A 26,466-nucleotide genomic window follows, 5' to 3' on the forward strand; every position below is an offset into this window, starting at 1 on the left:
GAAGTATTGTCCTATACTGAAACAATCTATGACCTTTTTCAGAAATAAGCTTCAATCATATGATATATATCAAAAAGAAGTGGTTCTGTTGATGCAGGTAGCTATGATATTAGGAACTTCACAGTATTATTTTTTTAAGAGGGCCATACCCAATAATGGGATACCAAAAACTGAACCCAGGTTACCTGCAAAGAAAATGCCTTACCCACTATTCTATCACTCCAGCACCTTCAGTATTATTTTCTAATCAGATATTGGTGTCTGACCCCTCTGATGCTCAGCTATATTTGTAACTAGATTGAAAGTGGGATAAAGGACATGTAATGCTTATTTTTTTGGTTTAAACTAGTTTTTCTTCCTTCATTCTTGGCCTCTAATAGTTCTTTGTTTTGATTCCTTTAAAATTGAACAGTACCTATTCATCATTGCTCTCAGAATGACATCCAAACCAGTTAACATTGCATGTAAGAGAGAGACTTCATGATTTGAACTCTGCTAACCTTGCTGATTCTTTCACTATTTTTCTCACTCCATGTATTTCTTTAATAACTGTTCCTCAGATGTATTGTATTTTTATGTTGCTCCAGACTTACTCACAAACTTTTTGAGCCACACCCAGTGTTAAAGGTTACTCCAGATCTATTTTCAGTATTTATGGTCTGTTGACCTCTCCAGGCTTTTGACTTATCTATTCTCTATTCAAGTCATTTGTGCCTAGATATTATTAATTAATTTCTATATATATCTTAAGTTTGAGATATACATCCCAAATATCATAATATATATATCCAATTATATATACCAAATGTCAGAATATATGACATATAGTAGGTGCATATATATGTATTATATATATATAATGTTGAACTGAATCTAAGATAATACATTGTTTCTAATATTTGTGAATATTTTTCAGTTATTTTGAGTAAAATTTCTTTGTAACATGTGACTTTAAAAAAATCTTTTACTTATTTTTGGACAATTCTTTTTCTCTCTTACTTTCATAGGTCCATAGGAAGTATTTTATGGGCAATCAAGTTCTAAAGGTCTTTGCAGCAAAAGATGATGAGGTGAGTTGACCCTCAAGGATAAGGTTTTTGATGTAGCACCGCAGAATTGAATTGTCATTTTAAGTGAATTGTTGGGGGACTGTTGTAGTTGAGAGTGACATTAATTCTTGCAACAACTCCAGGAAGATCTCACTGACCTTTCAACCTGAGCATGGAGAAATGACAGGTGGATTTGTCATTGCATGAGCCCAAGGACTGATGACATGGTCCTGTGGTTAAATGTTGGTAAGAATTAAATTTTTTTTTTTGTTTGTTTGTTTTTTGGTTTTTGGGCCACACCCGGTGACGCTCAGGGGTTACTCCTGGCTATTCGCTCAGAAGTCGCTCCTGGCTTGGGGGACCATATGGGACACCGGGGGATCGAACTGCGGTCCATCCAAGGCTAGCGCAGGCAAGGCAGGCACCTTACCTCCAGCGCCACCACCCGGCCCCAGAATTAAATTTTTTTAAAAATACATCTAGGTATAGGAATCTTATGGCCAGATGTTCAGAGTGCCAGGGGGCAGACAGACATTTTTATTTGCATAAAATAAAACATTTAGTTCTCTGTATGCTTACACATCCTAAATTAAGCATCCTGACTTATGGACCACTTTCATTTTTGAGAAATTTATCTTTTCTCCCCTTCTCTATTGCTCTTTATGCATTGTTTCCCATCTCCCTCAGGGATTCCATTTTTATTTGATTACTGATCCTAGTCTCAAAACTGCTCTCTCTGCATATGTTTTCTAATTAGCCTACACATTACATTAGAATTTGTGACTATCCATAATAATATCCTTGAAAAATTTTTTTTTATCGAATCACTTTTGTTGCTGGTCACAGTCATGGACTGTGCTTAGACTTCTGGATACTGAGCAAAACTGTGTAGATGTTCATGTGATTATCTGTACTTGATTGCTAAGTTCAGTCTTACTGGTTTTCTGCTGGATAACTCAACTCCAGTCTCATATTGGCTGTATAGATTATAAGGTCACTCAGAAACAAACAACATAGGCAAAGGGTTAATACTTCTGTCAGTTCTTAATCAAAAATAATACGCCAAAGATACCATAGCCAAATAATTGTAAAGAGTTGATACTTATCAGATAGGTGAGGCAGTTAGAAAATTAAGTCATATGAGGGCTTCCAGTAAAAAATTGTTCTATATAGGGAGGTAAAGACAAAGAAAAAATGTCCAATATGATAGTCTGACATGTAATACTGTGAAAAAATACAAAATTTGGAGGGAAAGAGAGGCTAAAATCTGAAAAGGTCATGCTTTCAGTTTACTGAGCCTTTAAAATGGGTCAGCAATCAGAGAACTAGAGCATTCTGCCTAGGAGGAAATTGTATAAGAAAAAAACTATAGAAGAGGAAAAGTAAAATCTTTCTCAGGAATATGATGCTAAAATAGAGGAGTCATTTTTATGGAAGGAGAGCCATCCTCAGTTTTGGGAATAGGGTGCGCACTCATGGAATGCAACAGATGTATTTGAGACACAGCAGAGATGTGTAGTTGGTAGAATTTGGTGAAAAGTTGAAAGTGAAGGTAATTAAGGCAATATCAAAAGACAGTCTTCTCTTTTGGCCACATGCAAGGCAAGCACCTAATCCACTGTACTATCCCTCCAGTTCTTGTACTGTAAAGTTTTAAAGCTGAAATACAGATTTTGAGTTTTTTTGAGGGGTGGGTGGGAAAGCACACTTGACAGTGGTCAGAGGCAATATATGCCCTGCCAAGTATCAATAATGGTGATACTCAGGACCATGCAATTCTGATGGATCTCATGTGAGCCTCTAACATATATAGCATGCATTCTAGTCTAGTGAGTTATCACTCCAGCCCTACATATACAGACTTAATGCATTGCCTCATGGGACTGGATGAAACAAACCCTACATATGAACATCTTCTCAGAGGACAGAAAGGCTAAGAGCAGAATTTCAGTTGAAAGAGCTTGGGTAAAAGCAGCCTACAAAATGAAAAGTAAGGGGTCATATTACCAAAGCCAAAGGAGGAGAAAGAATAGAGAAAGGGGCATGCTTAGATGCTACTAAGTGTAAAGGATACTGATTAGAAACCAAGGATTTGACAACTATAAAAACATGGTACCTTCAGAGGTTTCCAGTCAGGAAGTGGGACGAGTAGATGAATTGAATTGAAGAATCATTATCATCTAAGCAGTAAAAACAGTGAACCTTATTTCATGAAATGTAGAAATGAAAAGGAAGAAAAATATTGGTTGTCATTTATGGTGAGGCCACCACAGAAAGATTTTGTTTCAGGAAGGCTAGGGATTAAGTTTATTTGGAGGGTGAGAAAATATAAATTCAGAGAATGAAGAATGAAGAAGAGTAAATGTGATGAAATGTAAATTGTGTATATTGTACCCTTTAAATGGATAAAGGAACACTTAAAAAAATCAGAAGGTGAAAGAGAGAAGTCAAAGGGATAGGTATAGCTCATGTTCTGTATGTATGCCTAAGGTCTTTCTTAAGTTTGATCCTTGACTCTGCACAAGCCCTGCCAAGGCACCTGTGTGCCTACTAGTCCTGGTGATGGTCAGGATCACCTGATGAGCAGCACCACATTACCAGGCCTGATCACTGACTCATCAGACCTGGGCCACTCCTAGCCCAAATGTCTTTGGGAGTGGCCCAGGGACTCCTGAGCACATCTGGAGAGCTCATCTAGCCATCCCCCTTTGCAAACATCTGGAAAAGAAAAGGTGACTAGCACTTTCCATCTGTGTCCTGCTATGAACTTATCCATATTTTGGCTGCTAGATGTGAGCTAATCTGTGTCTTCCTTTCTAGGCTGCAGCAGTTGCTCTCTCCTCCCTTATCCATGCCCTGGATGAATTAGACATGGTGGCCATTGTGAGATATGCTTATGACAAGAGATCAAATCCTCAAGTTGGTACAGCTTTTCCTTACATCAAGGATGCCTATGAGGTAAATCCCAGAGTACTTTTTCTATTCTTGTCAATTTTTTTCCTCTAGGTTAGTATTTAGTTGTTTTTCAACTGTTTAATGAGTAAAATTATTGCCAGGGGATCCTCCTAAAGTGCAGGATTTTATTTCCCAAAATGCTCTTTACAACCCCTATTCACTCACACAAAACCAGCATCCAGAGAATTTACTATGACAGAGCCAGAATGAGAAAGCAAATATCTTTTTTTTTTTAATATTTATTTTTTTATATATTTTTTTATTTATTTATTATGAGAACAAGGGTGCAAAGAAAGAGGACAAGGTAAAGTTACAGTGGAAGGGCAATCACCCATAACATAATTCTCAGAAGTCCCCTTGCTGATATCTTAACTTTGAAATTTCAGCCAAAGAACATTAAGATAAATAAGACAGAATCCATGTACAAATACTTTGTCCCTCACGTACCCAGATTGTAACACATTATAATATTTCTTAACAGTACACAAGGCAATCTAAAGCCATAAAACTTACATAACTCCTTAAACATTACAGGCATAGTATTTTCTTACATTTCCATATACATGCATATTAGCTTAAGTTAACCTCAAATTTTAAGTGAGTTCTTTTTAAGGATTAGAGTCAAAGGAGCACAGTAAAAGTGGTGTTAGAGTGGCAATTGTTGTTTGCATAGGCCCTCCAAAATATGAGGGACATGGAAAGAAATAACCTTGGCCTAAGTACAAAGAGACCAGACCCCTGAAGTTTCCTGGCACAATACCAAGTCTAGGTTCCAGGCAAGTTAGATCGTCCAATCCAATACATTGTCTGTAGTGCCAACACACTTTTATTTTTCACACAGTCTCTGTCGTTGGTATAATGTTTCTGTATTAAAGATCCTGGAATCTGCATATCTTACATTGAAGTCACGATGTGGAACATCCTCTCCTTTTACCTCACAATCAAAGGGCAACGCAGGGAGCCCTGTCCTGTAAGCAGGTCGTTGTTGTTGTTAAGTCTTCTCAGTGTCAAGGGAAGTCTCTTTTGAGCAGGTCAATGCCTGAGCAGTGTAGGTCTTCTGTGGTAGAGGATTGCTTCCAGGTGATGTTATAGACCAGCCTGGATGTTTCCTGGATGGCTTCCCTGGTTCAGGGGAGAATGAATTATGCCCTTTCTTCTGAGGTCTGTGCCAGGTCATTATGTCAATGTTCAGGGTGTAAGGTCCCTTTGCACTACAAGATTTGTGTATTCCAATCTCTATTAGATAGGATCTTATTTGTATGTATAGTATTTTCCCATTTTAATGTGCCTATGCAAAAGGAGCAATGCCACGTGGCGTTATTGGTGCATATGGGGGCCATAAGAACAAGTCCAACAATCCCCATGACATGGTTCAATTATAAGCATTAAACTGGGGGACTCTTCCACCAAAATTCCTTGTTAAACAGCTCAAAAAGAGATGATAAAAAGTGGTTAGAATCATCACTGTATAAGACAACATTTAGTAAGAATTATAGCTGTCAGAGAAAAACACAAAATATTCTAAAGAAATACGTGTCCATTTTATGTGTCTTGAAACAGTTTGGGGTTGTCACACACAATGCACAGCTTTGGACTGTGATTAGGATTGTACACTACTGAAGTTAAAAAGAGTAATGTAGGTTAGTGATGTTTGAGAGGGGGTTAGAGAGATAAGGAGTAAAAAAGAGCTTTGTATGGGTGTGGGAAAGGGCAGAATACAAAATGAACATTCTGTATACGCAAAACATAACATAAGAATAAGGAATATTCTGAATACATGAAGTACATGAAGTACGCGCGGGGGCTCATGTAGTTTTTGGATGCCTAGGGAGGAATTTCTCACCCCCTCCCCCCAGGGCCCGATTAACCAGGCGTGGCCCTGAAGACCCGCCTGGTGTGGGGGGAATCATGCTCGCCTGGACTAAGTGGTCAGCCCAGGGGTCCTATGGCTAGCTGTCCTGCCCAGAGCCCCCATCATACTAGTCAAAGGCACACGAAATCCTGGCATGTGGAGTGTTCTGAGCCCAGCCGAGCCTCTGTAGTTTTTGGATGCCTAGGGAGGAATTTCTCACCCCCTCCCCCCAGGGCCCGATTGAAAGCAAATATCTTAACTCTCACATAAGTTTCCCATCATGTGGGCTCTTCTTTTTTGTTTTATTAGTGGGGTATTTCACAGATAATTTTTGATAGTTTCTCTCTGACACCTTATTTTTATTTGTCTTCTTACTGTTGGCAGCTATGTACAGCTCTTATAGCCCAGAAATTAAAACATTTACTCTCCATCTTCCGAGCTTGATCTGTCTGGTTCTTTGAAATCATCTTTGTGATGCTGCATTCAAGGATTTTGGGAGTAGCTTTGTATTTTTTTTTTTCATGTATTTGACTGTTTCTGCTTTGACTTTATTCTTTCCATTAGTGTTTAGTGTATGTGCAGCTGCCTTTCATGGAAGACTTGCGGCAATATATGTTTTCATCCTTGAAAAATAATAAGAAGTACACTCCCACAGGTGAGTTTATTTCCATTTTGTTCACTAATTGACTCTAAACACAAACTGTTCCTGGGAATCACCTGTTTTTGAGCTTTGGTGGGGCCAGGATTGTACAAAGTTTCATTGCACAGTAATGAAGAAGGTTACTCTTTGTGTATTTTTCCAGTTGTAGGCAGGCTATGCCCTCTATTCTCCCAAAGCTCTTGAGTTCCCTTCTTTCTAACTTCAAGTTTGTGTCTAGGGAGCTGCTTGCTACAAGTGGCTCTGTGTTCTCTTAAAGTGTGAGTCAAGTTTTCCTCCATGCTGAAGTAAGTAAACAGGCAGAGTCAAATCCGATTTTGTGCCCTACATAAAATGAGATAAAACTTTGAATGGAAAGTCAGAGCACTGCAGGTTGACTTTTCTCTTTGCCCTTTCTTTGTAGTTCACAGTAAGTCTCATTGCTCCTTTCTTTTTTGGCACATTTGAGCTTAATGAAAAGAAAAAGGCCTTTATAAAGTTAGATATCAGGATGCTACACCAGATAATTGATTGTCTCAGATGGTGATCCTGTCTTCTGGAAAGTTCAAAGTTTAGGAATGTTACAGTCAAATATAATGGTGGGCTGACATAGAGCACATGCAAAAGAAATAAACAAAAAATGCCTAAAACGATCAGATGTTTTCATGTTGTTGTTGGTTTTAATTTGGGGGGCCACACCTGACAGTACTTAGGGCTTACTCCTGGCCCTTTGCTCAGGGATCATTCTTGGCAGACTCAGGATTGGCCATGTGCAAGGTAGACAAACACCCTCTCTGTTGTACATTTGCTCTGGCCCCGTCACTTATATCATCATAGGATTAGAGAATAGTGAGCCTCCAGAACTGGATTTATCTTTGTTGCTTTGGTGCAACTCTCTGGAAGCCATGTGTAACAGAAAGCCAAGAATCATATGGGCGTAGGTCTTCTAACTACCTTCCAGAAATGACTTCCTTTGCAACCAGGTAAAATAATCACTGTGGTATTATAGTATTCTGACTGTTTCTTTTTGATTTAAAACTTTAAATGAGTAGAAGAGTTGAGTAAAGGAATGTTGCTGGAAAATTATCTTATAGATATAATTTTCTGAGGATCTAAAACATTAAATATCTTAATCTCTGGTTGAGCTCTTTTCTGTAAGCTAACATTCTCATTTTTTTTTTACTGGAAAATGATTCACAAAAACTATTTGGTATATTTACCAGGTAAACAGTTAAGTAGGGGCATGCAATCTGACCTGATACTAGCTGGTTGTAGCAAGTGAAAATCACTGAGTATTCACACACAGGTATCACCTCCTGTGACCCTACAAAAATCAACTTAAGTTGGTAATGCTGTGTCATTGCTTGATATACTTGGAAAGTAAAAATGGAATTGAAATGGTACCTACCCCTAATGCTCTTTCATTTTGTAGTAGGAGTGGTAAGGAATTGTTGAAAGGGTGAAAAATAGAATAATATACTTTTTAGGAATTGCTTGCTTCTTTCCACCTTTTGCCTAGCCACTGAGAATGATCCAAAAATAGCACTTTGGCTTTTTACAACTGAATGCTGTATGAATCAGCAGAATGAAAGGGACACGTAGTCTTTTGTGTAGAAGTGCTTTGAAGAGAGTTGCCTTTTATCCACATTGCGGTAGGATGTGCCATTTGTATTGGCTCAGTGATTTTTATTGAGGAACATTTACTTTATGTTAGATTTTAGGAGAGTCATAAAGAAGAGGATATTGTGTTTTTGCTCTTGAATATCTTGAGAGTTTGAAGGAAGTTAGATACATACAGGTATGCATATATGCTGAGTGTTATTAGTGCCTGGAGGCTTGCGGGAGGAAAGAATTTGCTCTGAGTTGGGACACTGAAGAAATCTACTCCCTCTGGTCTAATAGTGTATTCTGATACAGAATCATACTAAATCATATCAAAATGTTGCTTCATTGGAAAGGGGCTTTGTTTGTTTGTTTTGGTCATACCTAGCAATATTCAGGACTTACTACTAGCTCTGTTCTCAGAAATCACTCCTGGAAATGCTTCAGGGATCATATGAGATGCCAGGGATTAAATTCAAGTTAGCCTCATCCAAGACAAGTGCCCTATCTACAGTTCTATCTCTTCAGTTCTAGTGAAGGGTTTTTTTTTTTTCCAGTTTTTATAAAGTTTACAACCAGCATTGCTGAGGGGGTGGAAGGTGCACTCCCAGTAAAACTTATTGTTGGTGGTCTTTGGCGGCCACTAGAGCCATTACAGGCAGTGCTTGGAGAGCCCGTCTGTGCTGGGGATTGAACTCAGGGCATTCCAGACATGTGCTTTACCTCTGAAGCTATCTCCCAATCCATTTATTTAAAAAAATTTTTTTTCAGGGATCAGAATATAGTACAAGAAGTAAGGAGCTGCCTTGCATGTGGCCTCTCCTGAGCACATCTTGGCACAACCCCTCCCTTCCCTCAAAAATTTTTCTCCTTAAAAAAGTTTTTCTCCTTTGTTCACTGATTTTTTTTTAATATTAGCTCTTTGGCTATTGACTATTTTGAATTCCTATGTGGAAGCTGGAGTTTGTTTAGCTGTGGTAATGGTCCTTAGAACAGTCATTGTCAAAGTTTCTTTGCATGGTAGGGCCAGACGGGACCCCTGAGACCAAATTCTTGAGCTCTTTTAAAAATAGGAACACCGGGCCGGAGAGATAGCATGGAGGTAAGGCGTTTGCCTTTTATGCAGAAGGACGGTGGTTCGAATCCCAGCATCCCATATGGTTCCCCCGAGCCTGCCAGGGGCGATTTCTGAGCATAGAGCCAGGAGTAACCCCTGAGCACTACTGGGTGTGACCCCCACAAAAAAAAAATAGGAACACTGAGACTCAGGGTAAACTACATGTGTGAATGGACAATATGTTTTGGAGAGTACTAAGTATATAACCTGATAATGTAAGCAATCTTGTTTTGTTTTGGGGTCATACTGGGTGGTAGTGCTCAGGGGTTGCTCTCTGCTCTTCACTACAGGAATTACTCCTGGTGAAACTTGTTATCATATGGGATGCCAGGGAACAAATCCTCATTGGCCACAGACAAGACCATTGTTAAGGCCAGAGCCCTTCTTGCTGTACTACTGCTCCAGCCCCAGTTCTGAATATATTCTAAGTGGAAATCATTTGTGGCAATAGAGAAAAGTGGAAGATATCATTTTTTCTTTCGGCTTTGTTGATCCTTTAGAAGCACAGTTGAATGCTGTTGATGATTTGATTGACTCTATGAGCTTGGTAAAGAAAGATGAAGAGGAGGATACTATTGAAGACTTATTTCCCACTAGCAAAATCCCCAATCCTCAATTTCAGAGGTTATTTCAGGTGAGAGATGAACATGGGCATGAGTTCGTATGTGCGTGCGTGCGTGTGTGTGTGTGTGTGTGTGTGTGTGTGTGTGTGTGTGTGTGTGTGTGTAAAGGAGATTCCAAATAAACTTCTGAGGGCCTCAGCTGCTGTGTTAATTGAAAAAATTGTTCTTTTCCTTTTTTCCTAAAAGATAGTGTATTCTGAGTTGTTAGAAAGATGTTAGTGTACTTACAAAATTTTTTTTCCAAGAAGGAGACAATAAGAATCAAATTTGTGTTTTATGCCTCGTTCATATTTTTCTTCATTTTATGTGAATGAAAACATTTTTAATTTCTAGGAAAGCAGTATTCCAGTGGCACGTTTGTCAAAACTTTACAATTAAAGTTAGCCCAGAAGACAGAAAAAGTAAACAAATGTCTGAATCTAGGCCAAAGATATGGAAGATAGTGGCTGTATGTGAGGAATCAAACTCAGTGTTCTCTTCCAGCAGTGCTCCAGGGACCATGTGGGGTACAGGGATCAAATTGATTGGTGTCATGCAAGACAAGTACCCTGTTAACTAAGTCAGCATGAATGTTTAATTGGAATACTGGAAATAAGGATGCAGGTTGCATCAAATAATTTAGATCGGTTTACCAAGTGCTCCTCGTTAAAATAGTGGAAATAGTGAACCCACTTTGGAAACTATTTGAGTGAGTAGTAAAGAGAACACCAGTATGTGCATGAACAGTTAAAGACAAGTTATCAAAAAGAGCTGTCAAAGCCAAAGCATGGCAAGGTGTATGACTTTATGGCAAAGTGCATATCTCGATTGCAGGATACTGATATTCAGTGCCTGACACCACAAAACGAGTGAACAAAAAACACCACTGAAGCAAAATGTTTTGCCACCACTCTGAAATAAAGTCAGAAAGCTAGAAAGAAGTGGAGAAATGATAGTCACAGAAAGGGAGGATGCAGAAGGAAAGGCTTTGTAAGCCTTGTCCAGTGGTGAGTATAGCAAAAGGCCTTTAGGGTTTGAAGTCTTTAATAGTTTTGGGGACCCAGTAGCAGTAATGAACCAAGAGATCTATTATAATGCTGGGGAAAAAAAGCTTCTTGACAGAGAAAAGGGTGGGGGACCCTGTTAGCTCTAATAGGAGATGACACCCAGGGTGATGTTCTTAGTCTTTCAGATATATATAAGCCATTTGGAGCTGAGAGAAATGAGTTTGAAGTAGAGACAAAGGATGGAGCTATTAATGTTTTATAGGGGAGGAGTCTCATATTGGAAAGAAATACAGAAAAGTACATCTTTTGTCAAGAGGCCAATTATAACTGACTTTAAAGACTGGTTTAGGTTTCTCATGAAGGGGGATGGATATGATTCCTAGCACCAAATGGTTTCCTCTCCACCCCAATACCCTGACAATGTCCCTTCATTTCTGTGGCCGAACACTAAATGGGGGGGGGGGGAAACCTGTCTTTTAAATAATTAACAAAACGTTGCAAAATTAATTCGCAGTTAAACTTAGAGCTAGACATGCAATCTGCATGTGTTGTATTGACATTAGCAAATTATAAAAGTCACAGCCAGAAATACAATTGTTTAAAAGAGAAATAGTGGTTTGAAGACTTTTTTTTTTTTTTTTTTTTTTTTTAGCTCTTTGGCTATTAAAAAGTGTCCCTGTTTAACAAAACCATTTGAAAAAGAAACTGGGAATTTTTTTGATTAAAAGATGACTTGTCCTAGCTACCCTGGGGGTGAGGGAAGAGGATATGGGTGGTAGGACAAAAACGGAGGTGTAGGGAGGACAACTTGGTGATGGGAATCCCCCCTGATTTTATGTAAATATGTACCTAAAATATCATTGTCAACAATATGTAAGCCACTATGATCAAAAAAAAAAAATGCAAGCTTCACATTGGTACAATAAAAAATTAAAAAAAAAAAAAAGATGACTTGTAAGAGGTGATTAAACCACCAGATTTGTTAACAGGCTGCAGAAATTCCTGGAAAACTTCAGGTTTCTGGAAAAATTACCACTTAGCACATGATTTTTTTTTTTTTTTTTTTTTTTGGTTTTTGGGCCACACCCGGTAACGCTCAGGGGTTACTCCTGGCTATGTGCTCAGAAGTTGCTCCTGGCTTGGGGGACCATATGGGACACCGGGGGATCGAACCGCGGTCTGCCCAAGGCTAGCGCAGGCAAGGCAGGCACCTTACCTTTAGCGCCACCGCCCGGCCCCCTAGCACATGATTTAACTAGATAAAAGTTTTATTTTATAATAGCAGAAAAATGAACACACAGTTACTAGTATAAGTAATGTTTTTATTCTGCCTTAGCCTGCAAAATATTTCTCCTATTTCCACCAGACTGCAGGTGTAAAAGATTGAAGACTATTGTTTTAAAAACAGCTCTTGTAGCTTTTATCTTTGACTTATAGATATTAGAAATTGTTTCTGAAAGAGTTGCTTGGAAAATCAAACTGAAAAATCTATGTTTTCTAGTAGAAATTCTGGGTGAAATGTTTATTGTTTGTTCTAGCTCTCTTTCCATTGATGTCAGATGAGTATCACAAAATCTTAAGAGTATGTAAAATCTAAACTGCTCTACAGGCTTACTTCTAAATCTGTAGGGAGTTCTGAGCTATGTTAGGTATTTTAGTAAATTAAAAGGGTAAGGTGGAACATTGTGAATTCAGAATGCATAAGAAGAGAGATAATAGTACAGTGATTAGGGCACTTGCCTTACAGGTGGCCAACTGGGTTTGATCCTGGCACTTTGTATGTTTCTTGTACACTCCAGGAATGATCCCTTAGTGCAGAGCCAGGAGTAAGCCTTGAGCACCAATAGGGAAGGTGCCCAAACAAATCAACCACAACATAGTTTGAGGAAGATTCACATGTTTGGGATTATTTTGATTTCTCCTTTGCATTAAACAGACCTGATGTTATTGATTTTCAAGGGAAAGTCCAGTAATTAATAAAGAAGAGGTCAGAGTCAAATTCTAAAACAAATGGATAGACTGTGGAAAGACAGACTCAGTTGGTATATTCAAGTGAGGGAGCAGCCCATTAAGTTCCTAAAGGAAACTGGTATTTATTTTTTGATTTTAGGATTACACCAAGTGGCACTCAGGGCTTACTTAGGCTCTGTACTCAGGGAACATTTCTGGCAGCCATAGGGGACCATAGGAGGTGTCAAGGATTTGGCCCAAATGGCCTACCTGCAAGGCAAGTGCACTCCCCATATACCATTGCTCCAACCCAGGAAATAGGTATTTAATTCTCTGTAGGGTTTTCTGAATTTTTAGGATGTCACCTCTTGGGTTGACTTTTATTTACTATTGAAACCTAATTATACTTAAAAAAAAAAGTGACACATAATAGCTTTAGAGGAGAAAAAGAGAGAGAACCTGTAAATAGTTTTGCACATATTAAGTATAGATGTGTGTGAATTCATAATAAGGTCCTGTACAGTCAAAGAACAGGGGAAAGATGGTAGTTTTGCACATTGCTGATGCCCAGTATAGCCCCAGCAGAGCCAGGAGTTATCTCTGAGAGTAGAGCCAGCATTTAATAACCCTGAATAGTGTCAGGTGTAATTCACAAAACTAGATAGGTTTATCTTGATCTAGTCTTGATCTGGGTCCCCCTCAAATTGCTGCTTGTTGTCACTACTTTTTACTTCTGCCAGTCAGTAAAATCCTGAACGCATTGTATCAGTACTTCTTAGGTGTTATTACATGCCAGGTTTTGTTTTTAATCTTTGGAATAGATCAGTGAGCAAGAGGACAGCATCACTACTTTAAAGGGAAAAGTTTTGATAGTAAACAGTAAGCTAAAAAGCAGATACTTTTAGATTATGATAAACACTATAAAAATAGAGTCAGGTAATGGTAGAGAATGACTGGGTGGTAGAATCTGGGTGGTAGGTAGATTTTCTACCATTCTCTGATACAGCTAGAGGAAATTATCTTCTCTGATACAGCTGGAGTAATCATCTGTGATATATCAGAAAAAGCCCAAGAACACAGGGTTTGATAAGGCCCACTTCACTTGAAATCTAGGGGAAGGTAGAACAGGCCCAAAGCCTGGGGTGAAAGCACTGGAAGCTTTGAAGTTGTTGACTGAGATGAGTTCGGCAAACAGGTAGAAGGGATAGATTGAGTCAGTGAGTTGAGTTTGGCAGGTGAGCCACTAAGGAAGCATACAGGAACCACTAAGGAGGCATGCAGGAATGGGATGCAGGCAAAAGGTGATCATGATACAGCACACGAACTGAACACAAGAAATGGGATGGAGATAGAGAAAGGGGCACAACTTGGGTGGGGGGCGCCCAGCCCCCAGAGAGGCTTTGGTCAGAAACAGTATTCTCAACCCTTTTGCTCCTTCCTTTCTGGAATTGAATGAGCTAGGCAACTCCCCTTCACAGAGTTTCTGTTTGCTGGAGGGAGATTAAAAAGATGTTAAGAAGCAAGAGCTCTCATTGTCAGAGGCTCTTCCAGTTATGATTTTAAAGAACCTTCTATAATCACTTTCTCAGTAGTTAGGTCAGCACCCCTTTTTTTTTTTTTTAAAGATAAGACTCTTCCAGGCAATCTTAAACTGGTGATGCTACTAGATTGGAGGACTGTAGCATGGTTTTGGATGCTGGTTTTGGTTCATCCTCTTTGTTCTCATTCACACAAATCACAGCCCTCCCAATTGCAATGGAGCCTCTGTGATCAGGAAAGTATGAGGAAGCAATATAGAATACCTCCATCGATGTTTTAAAAGTTTCTATTGATGTGAAGAAGTAGCATAAGGGTTATTATGGTATATGTCTTGCATGAGGCCAACCATGGCTGGGTGCCTCCAGGACCAACTTCTGAGCATAAAGCCAAGAATAGTCCCCATGTGCCACCAGGTGTATGTAGTCACACCCCCACCCTCTGTCTCCCCAAATAAAGTCAATAAAAAAATAACATCCCTCTACCTTTCCAACAGTGTCTGCTGCACAAAGCTTTACATCCTCAGGACCCACTACCACCAATTCAGCCACATATTTTGGATATGCTGAATTCTCCAGTGGAAGTAATGGCCAAGTGTGAGATTTCTCTGTCTAAAGTAAAGGCTCTTTTCCCTCTGACTGAAGCCATCAAAAGAAAGGAGCAAATAACTGCTCAGGATATTTTCCAAGACAGGTAAGTACTTGGTGAAATGATTGTTGATAGTGTTAGAGAGATTCTGTAAGTGTTGATGTGTCTGAGGAATCACAAAGGTGTAAGGTATTTTACCATTTTTTCCTCTTTTGCCATACCTGGTGTAGCATAAAATAATTAACGATGGGGCTGGATGGCGGTGGATGGAGGCCTTTGTGCTTAGGCCCCAGCCACGTGGCTTCATCCCCCATCCAGCTGGCAAGTTCCAGGCCCAGGTGAAATCACTCACACGTAGGCTTCAGGAAGAATCATCTTTATTTATGCCCTAGCCACCACAGGTGTGTGGCCTATGTCAACCTTTTAAGCATTCAGCTATATTTTGCTAGCCCTGCATCTTATCTCCTGTTAGCCATCTTCCCTTTGGGCTCCATGCGGCCCAAAGATCCAAAAGTCAGGAAGCCAAGCCGGGCCAAGAAAGAAACGGCAAAAGGGCCCGAATCCCCTGGCTCAGAGGTTTATCTATCCTTTTCCAGACCCCTCCCAGAAATGGGAGGTCTTGCAGGTAGTTACACCTATTATCCGGTTCCCAAGACCCCTCCCAGATATGGGTGGGTTTTAGGGTCTTTGCACCCAACTTCAGGGTTTTAGCTAGGTACACCAACACCTGGAAGTGCCCTGGCTCTGAACTCAAGGATTGATCACTCCTGGCAGTGCTCAGGTAAACCATGTAGGGTGGCAGTGATCAAACCTGAATCAGCTACATATAAAGCAGTCAGCATTACCCACAGTACTATATCGCTCCAGTCTCTTAATATTTGACTTTTTTTTTGTCGTCCCCCCTAATATTTGACTCTTATATAAAAAATACTGCTGCTTATTTTTGTTCACTGTAGTTGCTTTTATCTTTATAATCACTTGGGGTTCACATCTACCATTTAGTTAACTTTTTGACTTACATCAGATTTTTCATGAATTATATGTAAAAAACTTTGAATACCTAAGATTAAATTTATGCTTTAATAAATGGTGTGAGAGAGGGTAGAATATCATAGATTTTTTTTGTTTGTTTCCCATGGAGAATAGTGTCAGAATAATTACCAGGAAGGCTTTTAAAAAAAACAGTCTTTTGGAAATTTCCCATTTTGGAAATGGGAATGAAAAAAGTTTGCCCCTCCTTTTGCTGTGCTATTAGCATGTCAGTGATATTTTTGGTTGCACCATTAGTGAAGTATTTAATAGTTTAATGTTTTTCATATCATCCTAAATTAAGCTTTAGGGTAGCTCTAAAGTCTTTTTCTCATCATCAAACTCTGCTCAGAATCTGTAACAATTATCATTCTCAGCAAATACAAGCTAGAGCATGGCTTATCTGTGTTCATTTTAGTATATAACATTGATGTTATTTAAAAACCAGGTTTTACCTTGGTTATTAGTGACTAATACCCAAACCAAAGCTATCTTTTCATTTCTGTAGCCTGCATTTTGCAAACCCAACTTTACACTACACCCTCAACTTTTTTTTCGAGTTTTTCTCTTCATGTGTATCTTTATTGAAAAAGTAAAGCAAATATTCCCCAATGGAATAATTTCTAGAAAACTCAGAGTCTGTAAAGTTTAATTTGGTGGATCATCTTCCAAGTTGAGTGAAAAGCCTTGCTTCTGTGTGGCTTTCTAGAGTTTATACTCCAAGATGTGTCAAAATTGAAAAAAAAATATTTGATGGTTCTACTGCATTCTTGTAATCTGCACTTTCCTGGCACCTCCTGGAGAGTTTTACAAGTCTGTAGTCAGGCCTTTTACATAGAAAGACTATAACCAAAGTTCTCTTTCCTACTGCAATATCATTCACCAGTGTCCCTCTGATTAGCATTTTGTTTTTTTGTTTTTTTGTTTTTTTTTTTTGGTTTTTGGGCCACACCCAGTAACGCTCAGGGGTTACTCCTGGCTATGTGCTCAGAAGTTGCTCCTGGCTTGGGGGACCATATGGGACACCGGGGGATCGAACCGCGGTCCGTCCAAGGCTAGCGCAGGCAAGGCAGGCACCTTACCTTTAGCGCCACCACCGGCCCCTCTGATTAGCATTTTAAAGTGATTCAAAATGATGCAAGACTTTTTCTGCCTGTATCAGCCCTGGTTTCCTCTCATTGCAGTCATGTAGCTATTGTCTCTAGCTTCAGCTCATGATCTTGATTACCTTCTGGTGTTGTGGGAAAGAAATGAGCCATTTTCCCTTTCTCTCCGTTGATTAAAATGTAAATCAGCTGGTTAAAAAAACACACACACACCATGTAGACCCAGAAGTTCGTTGTGTAGTTGGATCCCTGCTGTGATTACACCTTTAGCTGTATTCCTAAGTTCCTTCCTTCAGGAAGCTCAAAGGCTCAAGGCTTCTCATTTGCTCCCTTAATGGTTTGTGACACAAGCAACATACCTGCTTAGGGACTGAGAATTTATTCACACACACCTCTTCACATGCCTATTCTCTATCATTTCTTTCCAAATATTATTTTTCTTTAAGAATTGCAGAAAGAACACATTTAACAAGTATTTATTGACTACCTTTTATACAATGAATGAATGACTTGCTTCTTTCTGTCAGGCTCTTCAGAGGTGCTCTCCCTAAGGAGGGAATTGCTAGCAATGTGGTATTTATTGTTTTTGAATATTCAGCAAGCACTTTCAGGGTGCTTATTTCCAGTACAGTAATGCAGTGATGAAGTTGGAAAGGGGCAATTTCCTATGTAGGAAGAAGGATCAGAAGCCAGTACAAGAGCTCTCATTCTGGAAAGTCAAGGAATTGAGATTGTAGCCCAAGGTGGGTGGAGGAGAAAGAAGTTTATTCACGTGAATGTCAACTCTTGGCCAGTTCAAAAGGTCCACTTCAAACAAAGGATTCACTCCTCTTTATGTTTTCAAACAGAGGTGCATATAAGCAAATGGGATCACATAGGCAAAATCACAGTTAAGGCTGGTGTAGTTTTGAAGAACAACAGGTTTTACACAGAACTGCTGTTTTGCTTCAGTTTCTATACCCTGGTGATTTGGGCCTCTCTTGTACTTGGAATCTTCACCATCTTCCTTTATCTCCCTTATGCCTGTAGAGCTGTCATTTTTCCTCATATTTCAGATTTTTCTCAATTTCACTCACAGCCTGAACTGAGAATCCCTAGTGTTCTCTGTGACTCTTGAACTGTTTTGATAATGGTGGGGGTTGGGTATATACCCAAAGCCTCATACATATGAAGCATGTGCTCTACCTCCGAATCATATTGATGGCCCTTGATCTAACTTTGGTTAAATGTTTTTCTTTAATGATTATTGTGTAGTAACATATTTTGAAGAAGCACAAGAGGTTTTAGGTTCCTAAAACCTAGTTATGTAAGATAACATTACTGCAAAACAAATTTTTTAAAATTTGGCTTTTTGGGTCACTCATGGACATTGTTTAGGGACTACTCTTGGTTCTATGTCAGGGGTCATTATTATTGTGAGGAGCAATTCTTATGTGAGAAGCAATTTGCAGCATTAGGGATCAAAAAAGACATGGCAGGCATATCTCTCTCTCTCTCTCTCTCTCTCTCTCTCTCTCTCTCTCTCTCTCTCTCTCGTTCAGGTAATTTTTCTTACTGAGGATTTCTCCCAGCTAAATATAGGTCCATCTCGAGCTATTTTAATACTTACACATCAGATACTTAGGCATTTTGAGATCTATGGTGATAGGGCAGTAATCAAAACCCTAAGTAATAATTATAACATTATAATTATGATACCAAAAGATATCAAACATTTGAGATATCAAACAGTTCAGACTAAATATGTTGAATCCCTTGTATTAAAAGCAATGTTTTTATTATCAGGGCCAGACCCTACCTGACATTGTATCAAAAATAGTTCTAAATAGTATGCTGTCCGCACTAAAAATTTCTTCCCTCTTTATATGCATTTTTAGCTTTTTCCTCAATGCCAGCTTCTTTCCCTCTACAAACTAGCATTCTGTTTCCTTCCCTTAAAACGAAGTAACATAATTTGTGTATCTTCCATTCTCTGATTAACTGCCTGTTATCATTAGTTTCCTTTTGTAAGTTAGGTTCATTGGAAGAATATGGACAGTGCAGCTTTGGCTTGGCCAGGATTCCATGGTTGTCTTGGGCTTCCACCTTTACCAGTTCCCTGAAACATCTTCCCAATGCAACTAACTGCTAATTTTTTTTTTAATTTTTATTTTGATCATAGTGGCTTACATATTGTTGACAATAATATTTTAGGTACATATTTACATAAAATCAGGGGAGATTCCCATCACCAAATTGTCCTCCCTACACCTCCATTTCTGTCCTACCTCCCATTTCCTTTTCCCTCACCCCAGGGCGGCTAGAATATGTGGTCCCCTCTGTATCCAACCCACTACTTAGTAGTCTTGCACCTGTTTGGTCTTGATGCCTTATCTCCCTTATCTCCCCCTCTAACTGGAGGCAGGACTAGCTAGTTCAAGTTGCGTGGTTTTGTTTGAAAAAGAGAAAAGTGATAAACTGGGGTAAGAGTCTAATACCCCAAAAATGGGTGGAGTCCTTCTAAAGGCTCTCATCATCAATTTGGGAGATGGAGAAAAAGAAGGTGAAACACTCCACTAGTACCAAAAGAAGTATCAAATATCCAGTGAGGGCTCCAGCTATATCGATAAGCACCTCAAAGAACAGACAAAACAAACAAACCAACAAAAACAAAAACAAAAACAAAAACAGACAAACAAAAATCACGCCATGGTCTTGAATTGAGAAACATGGCATAGCACATAACGAAAGAGAAGAAAGGAAGAGAGAAAAAAAAGTAAGTATAATTGGGGACAACACTTTCAATAATCGCACCCAAACAGAGAAATCGACCAAAATAAATAGGTAAATCAAAAATAATAATAACAATAATAAATGAAGGTAATATATATATTTATATTAAAAATAACCAAGGTTTTGTGCTTTTTTGTATTTGTTTTTTTTCCCTCCTGCCCTGGCACAGTAAATATTGGGGTCATTCGAAAAGGAATTCACTTGGCCTAAGTGATATGGGGTTTCTCCGTCCTTGGAGCATACTGTCATGGGATCAACTCTAGACTTTGCTCAGGATCAGGGTCCTTTACTTTCCCGGTGGTGTTTTTTGTTTTTTTTGTTTTTTTTTTTTTTGGTGTGTGGAAGACTTCTGCTCTGTGTTTAGAGGTCTCAGTATCTGCACAGATCCTGAGGTGGGACTTATGATGAAGTCAGTCTTTGTGGTTGTAGAGGTTCTGTTACCTCAGTGTCATTTTAATTCATCTTCTGTGGTTGGTGATCTTGGTCTTTGCACTGAACCTAGGGTGGCACCTAGGATAGCGTCTTTCTTTGTGCTTCCAAAAGCCCCATTCCGTTACAATTGTCTCTGCCAGACCTTTGGGACTGGGGATCATGATTATTGTGCAGGTCATATTTCAAACCCTAAACTAGGGCTCTTTTATTGGTCCCAAGATGTATACAGTCTGGTCGTAGTTCTAGCAGCCAGTCATCTGCAAATCCCGATCTTGGTTTTTGGACCTACCAAAGGGTGCCAAGACTTCTGGTTTTGTCTTGTCGTTAGTTGGTAAGGTAGGCTAATCTGCTCTAAGGTCAAGATGTTCGCATTTTCCTCGTTGTCAGGATATCATGTTAGAGCTGGGCCTTGTTGTTGGTCCCGACGTATCAAGGCTGTCCCGGATGGAGTTTGTTTCCTGCAGCTGTTGTGAAGAGCTGTGCCGTTTCTATGTCGGGGATCAAGGGTTCAAGGCTGGATGAATGGTATCTAATCACCTGAGGTCTAAGTTGATTCCACATGACATATTTTCAAGGCAGGAGATATCCCTATATTGTAAACAACTATGAGTTCCTATCTCTAGTAGATAGGAGCTCTTTTTTTTATATGTAAGATTTCCCCTTTACTTAGTGTGCCTTTGCAGGGGGAAGTGGTGCTACATTATAATGTCTGTGTATTTGTGGATGGACTGATGGGATAACCGAAAGAGGTCACATACCCAAAAACGAGGAGAAAAACAAAGAAAAGAAAAAAAAAGGGAATTAAAAATGTATGTGCTCACAAATATATATGTAGGACAATCATTTAAAAAAGATAAATAAATAAATTAAAAAAAAAGATAAAATGAGTTAGCGAAGTTTTTAAGGGACCAAAGTGGTGCAGACCCACACCTCGTCTCCTGCAAGAAAAGACAGCCAACTCCCCTGTGGACTCATGCTGCGAGGCCCTCCCTACCAACTCCCCCTAACGCGGACTGTTCCTTGAAACCGGGCCTAGGTCCAAAAGTATCCCCAACGCAAGAACTCTTCCAAGACCTCCCTGCCGCAAATTTTTACCAATCTGAAGAAGGTCAAGGGGTGGGTTAGGAAGATGCCTGGGAACCCACACACCACAAGAAAAACCCAAAAGACAATGGGAAAAAATGTACATCCAACATAGGCATAAAACCTGTAATACACCACCTCTTTACCTGCTCTCCCCCAAATGTAAGGTAGTCCTCTGCTAATTTTATTTCAGCTTGGAATCCTTGTTTCTTTGATTCCTTCCTTCCTTCCTTCCTTCCTTCCTTCCTTCCTTCCTTCCTTCCTTCCTTCCTCCTTCCTCCTCCCTCCCTCCCCTCCCTCCCTCCCCTCCCTCCCTCCCTCCCTCCCTCCCTCCTTCCTTCCTTCCTTCCTTCCTTCCTTCCTTCCTTCCTTCCTTCCTTCCTGTTTTTGGGCCACATCCGGCAGTACTCAGGGGTTACTCCTGGCTGTCTGCTCAGAAATAGTTCTTGGCAGGCACGGGGGACCATATGGGACACCAGGATTCCAACCAACCACCTTAGGTCCTGGATCGGCTGCTTGCAAGGCAAACGCCGCTGTGCTATTTCTCCGGGCCTTCTTTTTTTATTTTCTTTCTTTCTTTCTTTCTTTCTTTCTTTCTTTCTTTCTTTCTTTCTTTCTTTCTTTCTTTCTTTCTTTCTTTCTTTCTTTCTTTCTTTCTTTCTTTCTTTCTTTCTTTCTTTCTCTCTTTCTCTCTTTCTCTCTTTCTCTCTTTCTCTCTTTCTCTCTTTCTCTCTTTCTCTCTTTCTCTCTTTCCTTTCTTTCTTTCTTTCTTTCTTTCTTTCTTTCTTTCTTTCTTTCTTTATTTCTTTTCTTTCTCTCTTTCTCTCTTTCTTTCTTTCTTTCTTTCTTTCTTTCTTTCTTTCTTTCTTTCTTTCTTTCTTTCTTTCTTTCTTTCTTTCTTTCTTTCTTTCTTTCTTTCTTTCCTTTCTTTCCTTTATATATATTTTATTTAAACACCTTGATTACATACATGATAGTGTTTGGATTTTAGTCATGTAAAGAACACCACCTATCACCAGTGCAACATTCCCATCACCAATGTCCCAAATCTCCCTCCTCTTCACCAAAACCCCGCCTGTACTTTAGACAGGCTTTCTATTTTCCTCATACATTCTCATTATTAGGATAGTTCGAAATGTAGTTATTTCTCTAACTAAACTCATCACTCTTTGTGGTGAGCTTCATGAGGTGAGCTGGAACTTCCAGCCTTTCTCTCTTTTGTGTCTGAAAGTTATTATTACAATAATGTCTTTCATTTTTCTTAAAACCCACAGATGATTGAGACCATGCTGCATTTTTTTCTCTCTCTCTGACTTATTTCACTGAGCATAATAGATTCCATGTACATCCATGTATAGGAAAATTTCATGACTTCATCTCTCCTGACAGCTGCATAATATTCCATTGTGTATATGTACCACAGTTTCTTTAGCCATTCGTCTGTGGAAGGGCATCTTGGTTGTTTCCAGATTCTTGCTATGGTAAATAGTACTGAAATGAATATAGGTGTAAGGAAGGGATTTTTGTGTTCCTCGGGTATATTCCTAGGAGTGGTATAGCTGGATCGTATGGGAGCTCAATTTCCAGTTTTTGGAGGAGTCTCCATATCGCTTTCCATAAAGGTTGAACTAGACAGCATTCCCACCAGCAGTGGATAAGAGTTCCTTTCTCTCCACATCCCCACCAACACTGTTTGTTCTCATTTTTTTGTGATGTGTGCCAATCTCTGTGGTGTGAGGTGGTACCTCATAGTTGTTTTGATTTGCATCTCCATGATGATTAGTGCTTTGGAGCATTTTTTCATGTGTCTTTTGGCCATTTGTATGTCTTCTTTGTCAAAGTGTCTGTCCATTTCTTCTCCCCATTAGATATTTTTCTTGTAAAGTTCTGTCAGTGCCTTTTATATTTTGGAGATTAGCCCCTTATCTGATGGGTATTGGGTGAATAATTTCTCCCACTCTTGGTGGCTCTTGTATCCTGGACGCTATTTCCTTTGAGGTGCAGAAGCTTCTCAGCTTAATATATTCCCATCTGTTAATCTCTGCTTTCACTTGCTTGGAGAGTGCAGTTTTCTCCCTGAAGATGCCTGTAGTCTCAATGTCCTGGAGTGTTTTGCCTACGTGTTGTTCTATATATCTTATGGTTTTGGGTCTGATATCGAGGTCTTTAATCCATTTGGATTTTACCTTTGTACATGAAGTTAACTGGCAGTCTAAGTTCTATTTTTTGCAAGTGGCTATCCAATTGTGCCAACACCACTTGTTGAAGAGGCTTTCTTTGCTCCATTTAGGATTTATTGCTCCTTGATCAAAAATTAGGTGATTGTATGTCTGGGGAACATTCTCTGAATATTCAAGCCTATTCCACTGATCTGAGGACCTGTCCTTATTCCAATACCATGCTGTTTTGATAACTATTGCTTTGTAGTTAAGTTTAAAGTTGGGGAAATTAATAGCTTTAGCTATTCTAGGCTGTTTAATGTTCCAAATGAATTTCAAAAGTGCCTGATCCACTTCTTTGTAGAATGCCATGGGTATCTTTAGAGGGATCACATTAAATCTGTACAATGCTTTGGGGAGTATTGCCATTTTGATGATGTTAATCCTGCCAATCCATGAGCAGGGTATGTGTTTCGAATTCTGCATGTCCTCTCTTATTTCTTAGAGCAGAGTTTTGTAGTTTTCTTTTTATAGGTCCTTCACATTTTTAGTCAAGTTGATTCATTTGAGTTTGTGTAGCACTATTGTGAATGGGGTTGTATTCTTAATGTCCATTTCTTCCTTATTACTATTGGTGTATAGAAAGGCCATTGATTTTTGTGTGTTAATTTTGTAGCCTGCCACCTTGCTATATGAGTCTATTGTTTCTAGAAGCTTTTTGGTAGAGTCTTTAGGATTTTCTGAGTAGAGTATCATGTCCTGCAAACAGCGAGAACTTGACTTCTCCTTTCCTATCTGGATTTTCTTGATATCTTTTTCTTGTCTAATCGCTATAGCAAGTACTTCCAGTGCTATGTTGAATAGGAGTGGTGAGAGAGGACAGCCTTCTCTTGTGTCAGAATTTAGAGGGAAGGCTTTTAGTTTTTTTCCATTGAGGATAGTATTTGCCACTGGCTTGTTGTAGATGCCCTCACTATATTGAGAAAGTTTCCTTTCATTCCCATCTTGCTGAGAGTTTTGATCAAGAATGGGTGTTGGACCATATCAAATGTTTTCTCTGCATCTATTGATATGATCATGTGATTTTTATTTTTCTTGTTGTTGATGTTGTGTATTATGTTGAATAGATTTACGGATGTTAAACCATCCTTGCATTCCTTGGATGAAACCTACTTGATCATAGTGGATGATCTTTTTAATGAGGCATTGAATTCTATTTGCCAGGATTTTGTTGAGGATCTGTGCATCTGCATTCATCAGCAATATTGGTCTGCAATTTTCTTTTTTCGTAGCATCTCTGTCTGGTTTAGGGTCAAGGTGATGTTGGCTTCATAAAAGCTATTTGGAAGTGTTTCCATTTTTTCGATTTTATGAAAGAGTCTTGCCAGGATTGGTAGTAGTTCCTCTTGGAAAGTTTGAAAGAATTCATTAGTGAATCCATCTCGGCCTGGGCTTTTCTTTGGGGGCAGACATTTGATTACTGTTTTAATTTCCTTAATAGTGATGGGGGTGTTTAGATATGCTACATCCTCTTCATTCAACCATGGAAGATTATTAGAGTCCAAGAATTTATCCAATTCTTCCAGGTTCTTATTTTTAGTGGCATAGAGCTTCTCAAAGTAGTTTCTGATTACCCTTTGAATCTCTGCCATATTGGTAGTTCTCTCCTTTTTCATTCCTAATACAAGTTATCAAGTTTCTCTCTCTCTCTCTCTCTCTCTCTCTCTCTCTCTCTCTCTCTCTCTCTCTCTCTTTGTTAATTTTGCCAGTGATCTATCAATCTTGTTTATTTTTTCAAAGAACCAACTTCTAATTTCGTTGATCTTTCAGATTGTTTTTTGGGTTTCCACTTCATTGATTTCTGCTCTCAGCTTTGTTATTTCCTTCTGCCTCCCTATTTTTGGGTCCTTTTGTTGAGTACTTTCTAATTCTATGAGCTGTGTCATGAAGCTATTCAAGTAGGCCCCTTCTTCCTTCCTGATGTGTGCTTGCAAAGTTATAAATTTTCCTCTCAGTACTGCTTTTGCTGTGTCCCATAGTTTCTGATATTTTGTGTCTTTCTTATCATTTGTTTCCAGGAAAGTTTTGATTTCTCTCGGACCCACTGGTTATTCAGTATGAGGCTGTTTAACTTCCAGGTGTTAAAATTTTTCTTCTGTGTCCCTTTGGAATTCACATATAATTTCAGAGCCTTGTGGTCAGTGAAGGCAGCCTGCAAAATTTCTATCCTCTTGATATTATGCAGGTATGTTTTATGTGCCAGCATGTATTCTATCCTGGATAATGTCCCATGTACATTGGAGAAAAATGTGTATTCAGATTTCTGGGGATGGAGTGTCCTATATATATCTACTAGGCCTCTTTCTTCCATTTCTCTTCTCAGGTCTAGTATATTCTTGTTGGGTTTCAGTCTGGTTGACCTATCCAGTGTTGACAAAGCCGTGTTGAGGTCCCCCACAATTATTGTGTTGTTATTAATATTATTTTTAAATTTGCAACAATTGTATTAAATATTTAGCTGGACCCTCATTCGGTGCATATATGTTTAAGAGAGTGATTTCTTCCTGCTGTACTTATCCCTTGATTAATACAGAATGTCCATCTTTGTCCCTTACAACTTTCCTGAGTATAAAGTTTGCATCATCTGATGTTATATATGGCCACTCCAGCTTTTTTTGTTGTTGTTTGCTTGGATAATTTTTCTCCAGCCTTTTTTTTTTTTTGAGTCTATGTTTGTTCTGACTATTCAGGTGCGTTTCTTGTAGGCAGCAGAAGGTTGGATTGAGTTTTTGATCCATTTAGCCACTCTGTGTCTCTTAACTGGTGCATTTATTCCATTGACATTGAGAGAAAGAATTGTCCTGGAATTTAATGCCATCTTTTTATCGAAATTTGGTGTGTCTTTTGGTCCATCTTGTCTTAAATTAGGTCTTTCAGTTTTTCTCTTAAGACTGTTTTTGTGTCTGTAAAGTTTCTGAGCTGTTTTTTTT

The 26,466-nt window shown here is 39.1% G+C and overlaps 1 protein-coding gene across 1 annotated transcript in view; it reads left to right on the forward strand.

Moving 5' to 3' along the window:
• The window catches only part of XRCC5 (X-ray repair cross complementing 5), a 134,233-nt gene that overhangs the window by 36,312 nt on the left and 71,455 nt on the right, over nt 1-26,466 (forward strand). Inside the window, exons 10-14 of the mRNA XM_049770326.1 lie at nt 1,008-1,070; nt 3,870-4,007; nt 6,421-6,511; nt 9,713-9,846; nt 14,804-15,000. Coding sequence (XP_049626283.1) covers nt 1,008-1,070; nt 3,870-4,007; nt 6,421-6,511; nt 9,713-9,846; nt 14,804-15,000 — 623 coding nt within the window. The remainder of the gene's footprint in view (nt 1-1,007; nt 1,071-3,869; nt 4,008-6,420; nt 6,512-9,712; nt 9,847-14,803; nt 15,001-26,466) is intronic.

Source organism: Suncus etruscus, chromosome 1 (genome assembly GCF_024139225.1).
Source record: "Suncus etruscus isolate mSunEtr1 chromosome 1, mSunEtr1.pri.cur, whole genome shotgun sequence".
Classification (NCBI taxonomy): domain Eukaryota; kingdom Metazoa; phylum Chordata; class Mammalia; order Eulipotyphla; family Soricidae; genus Suncus; species Suncus etruscus.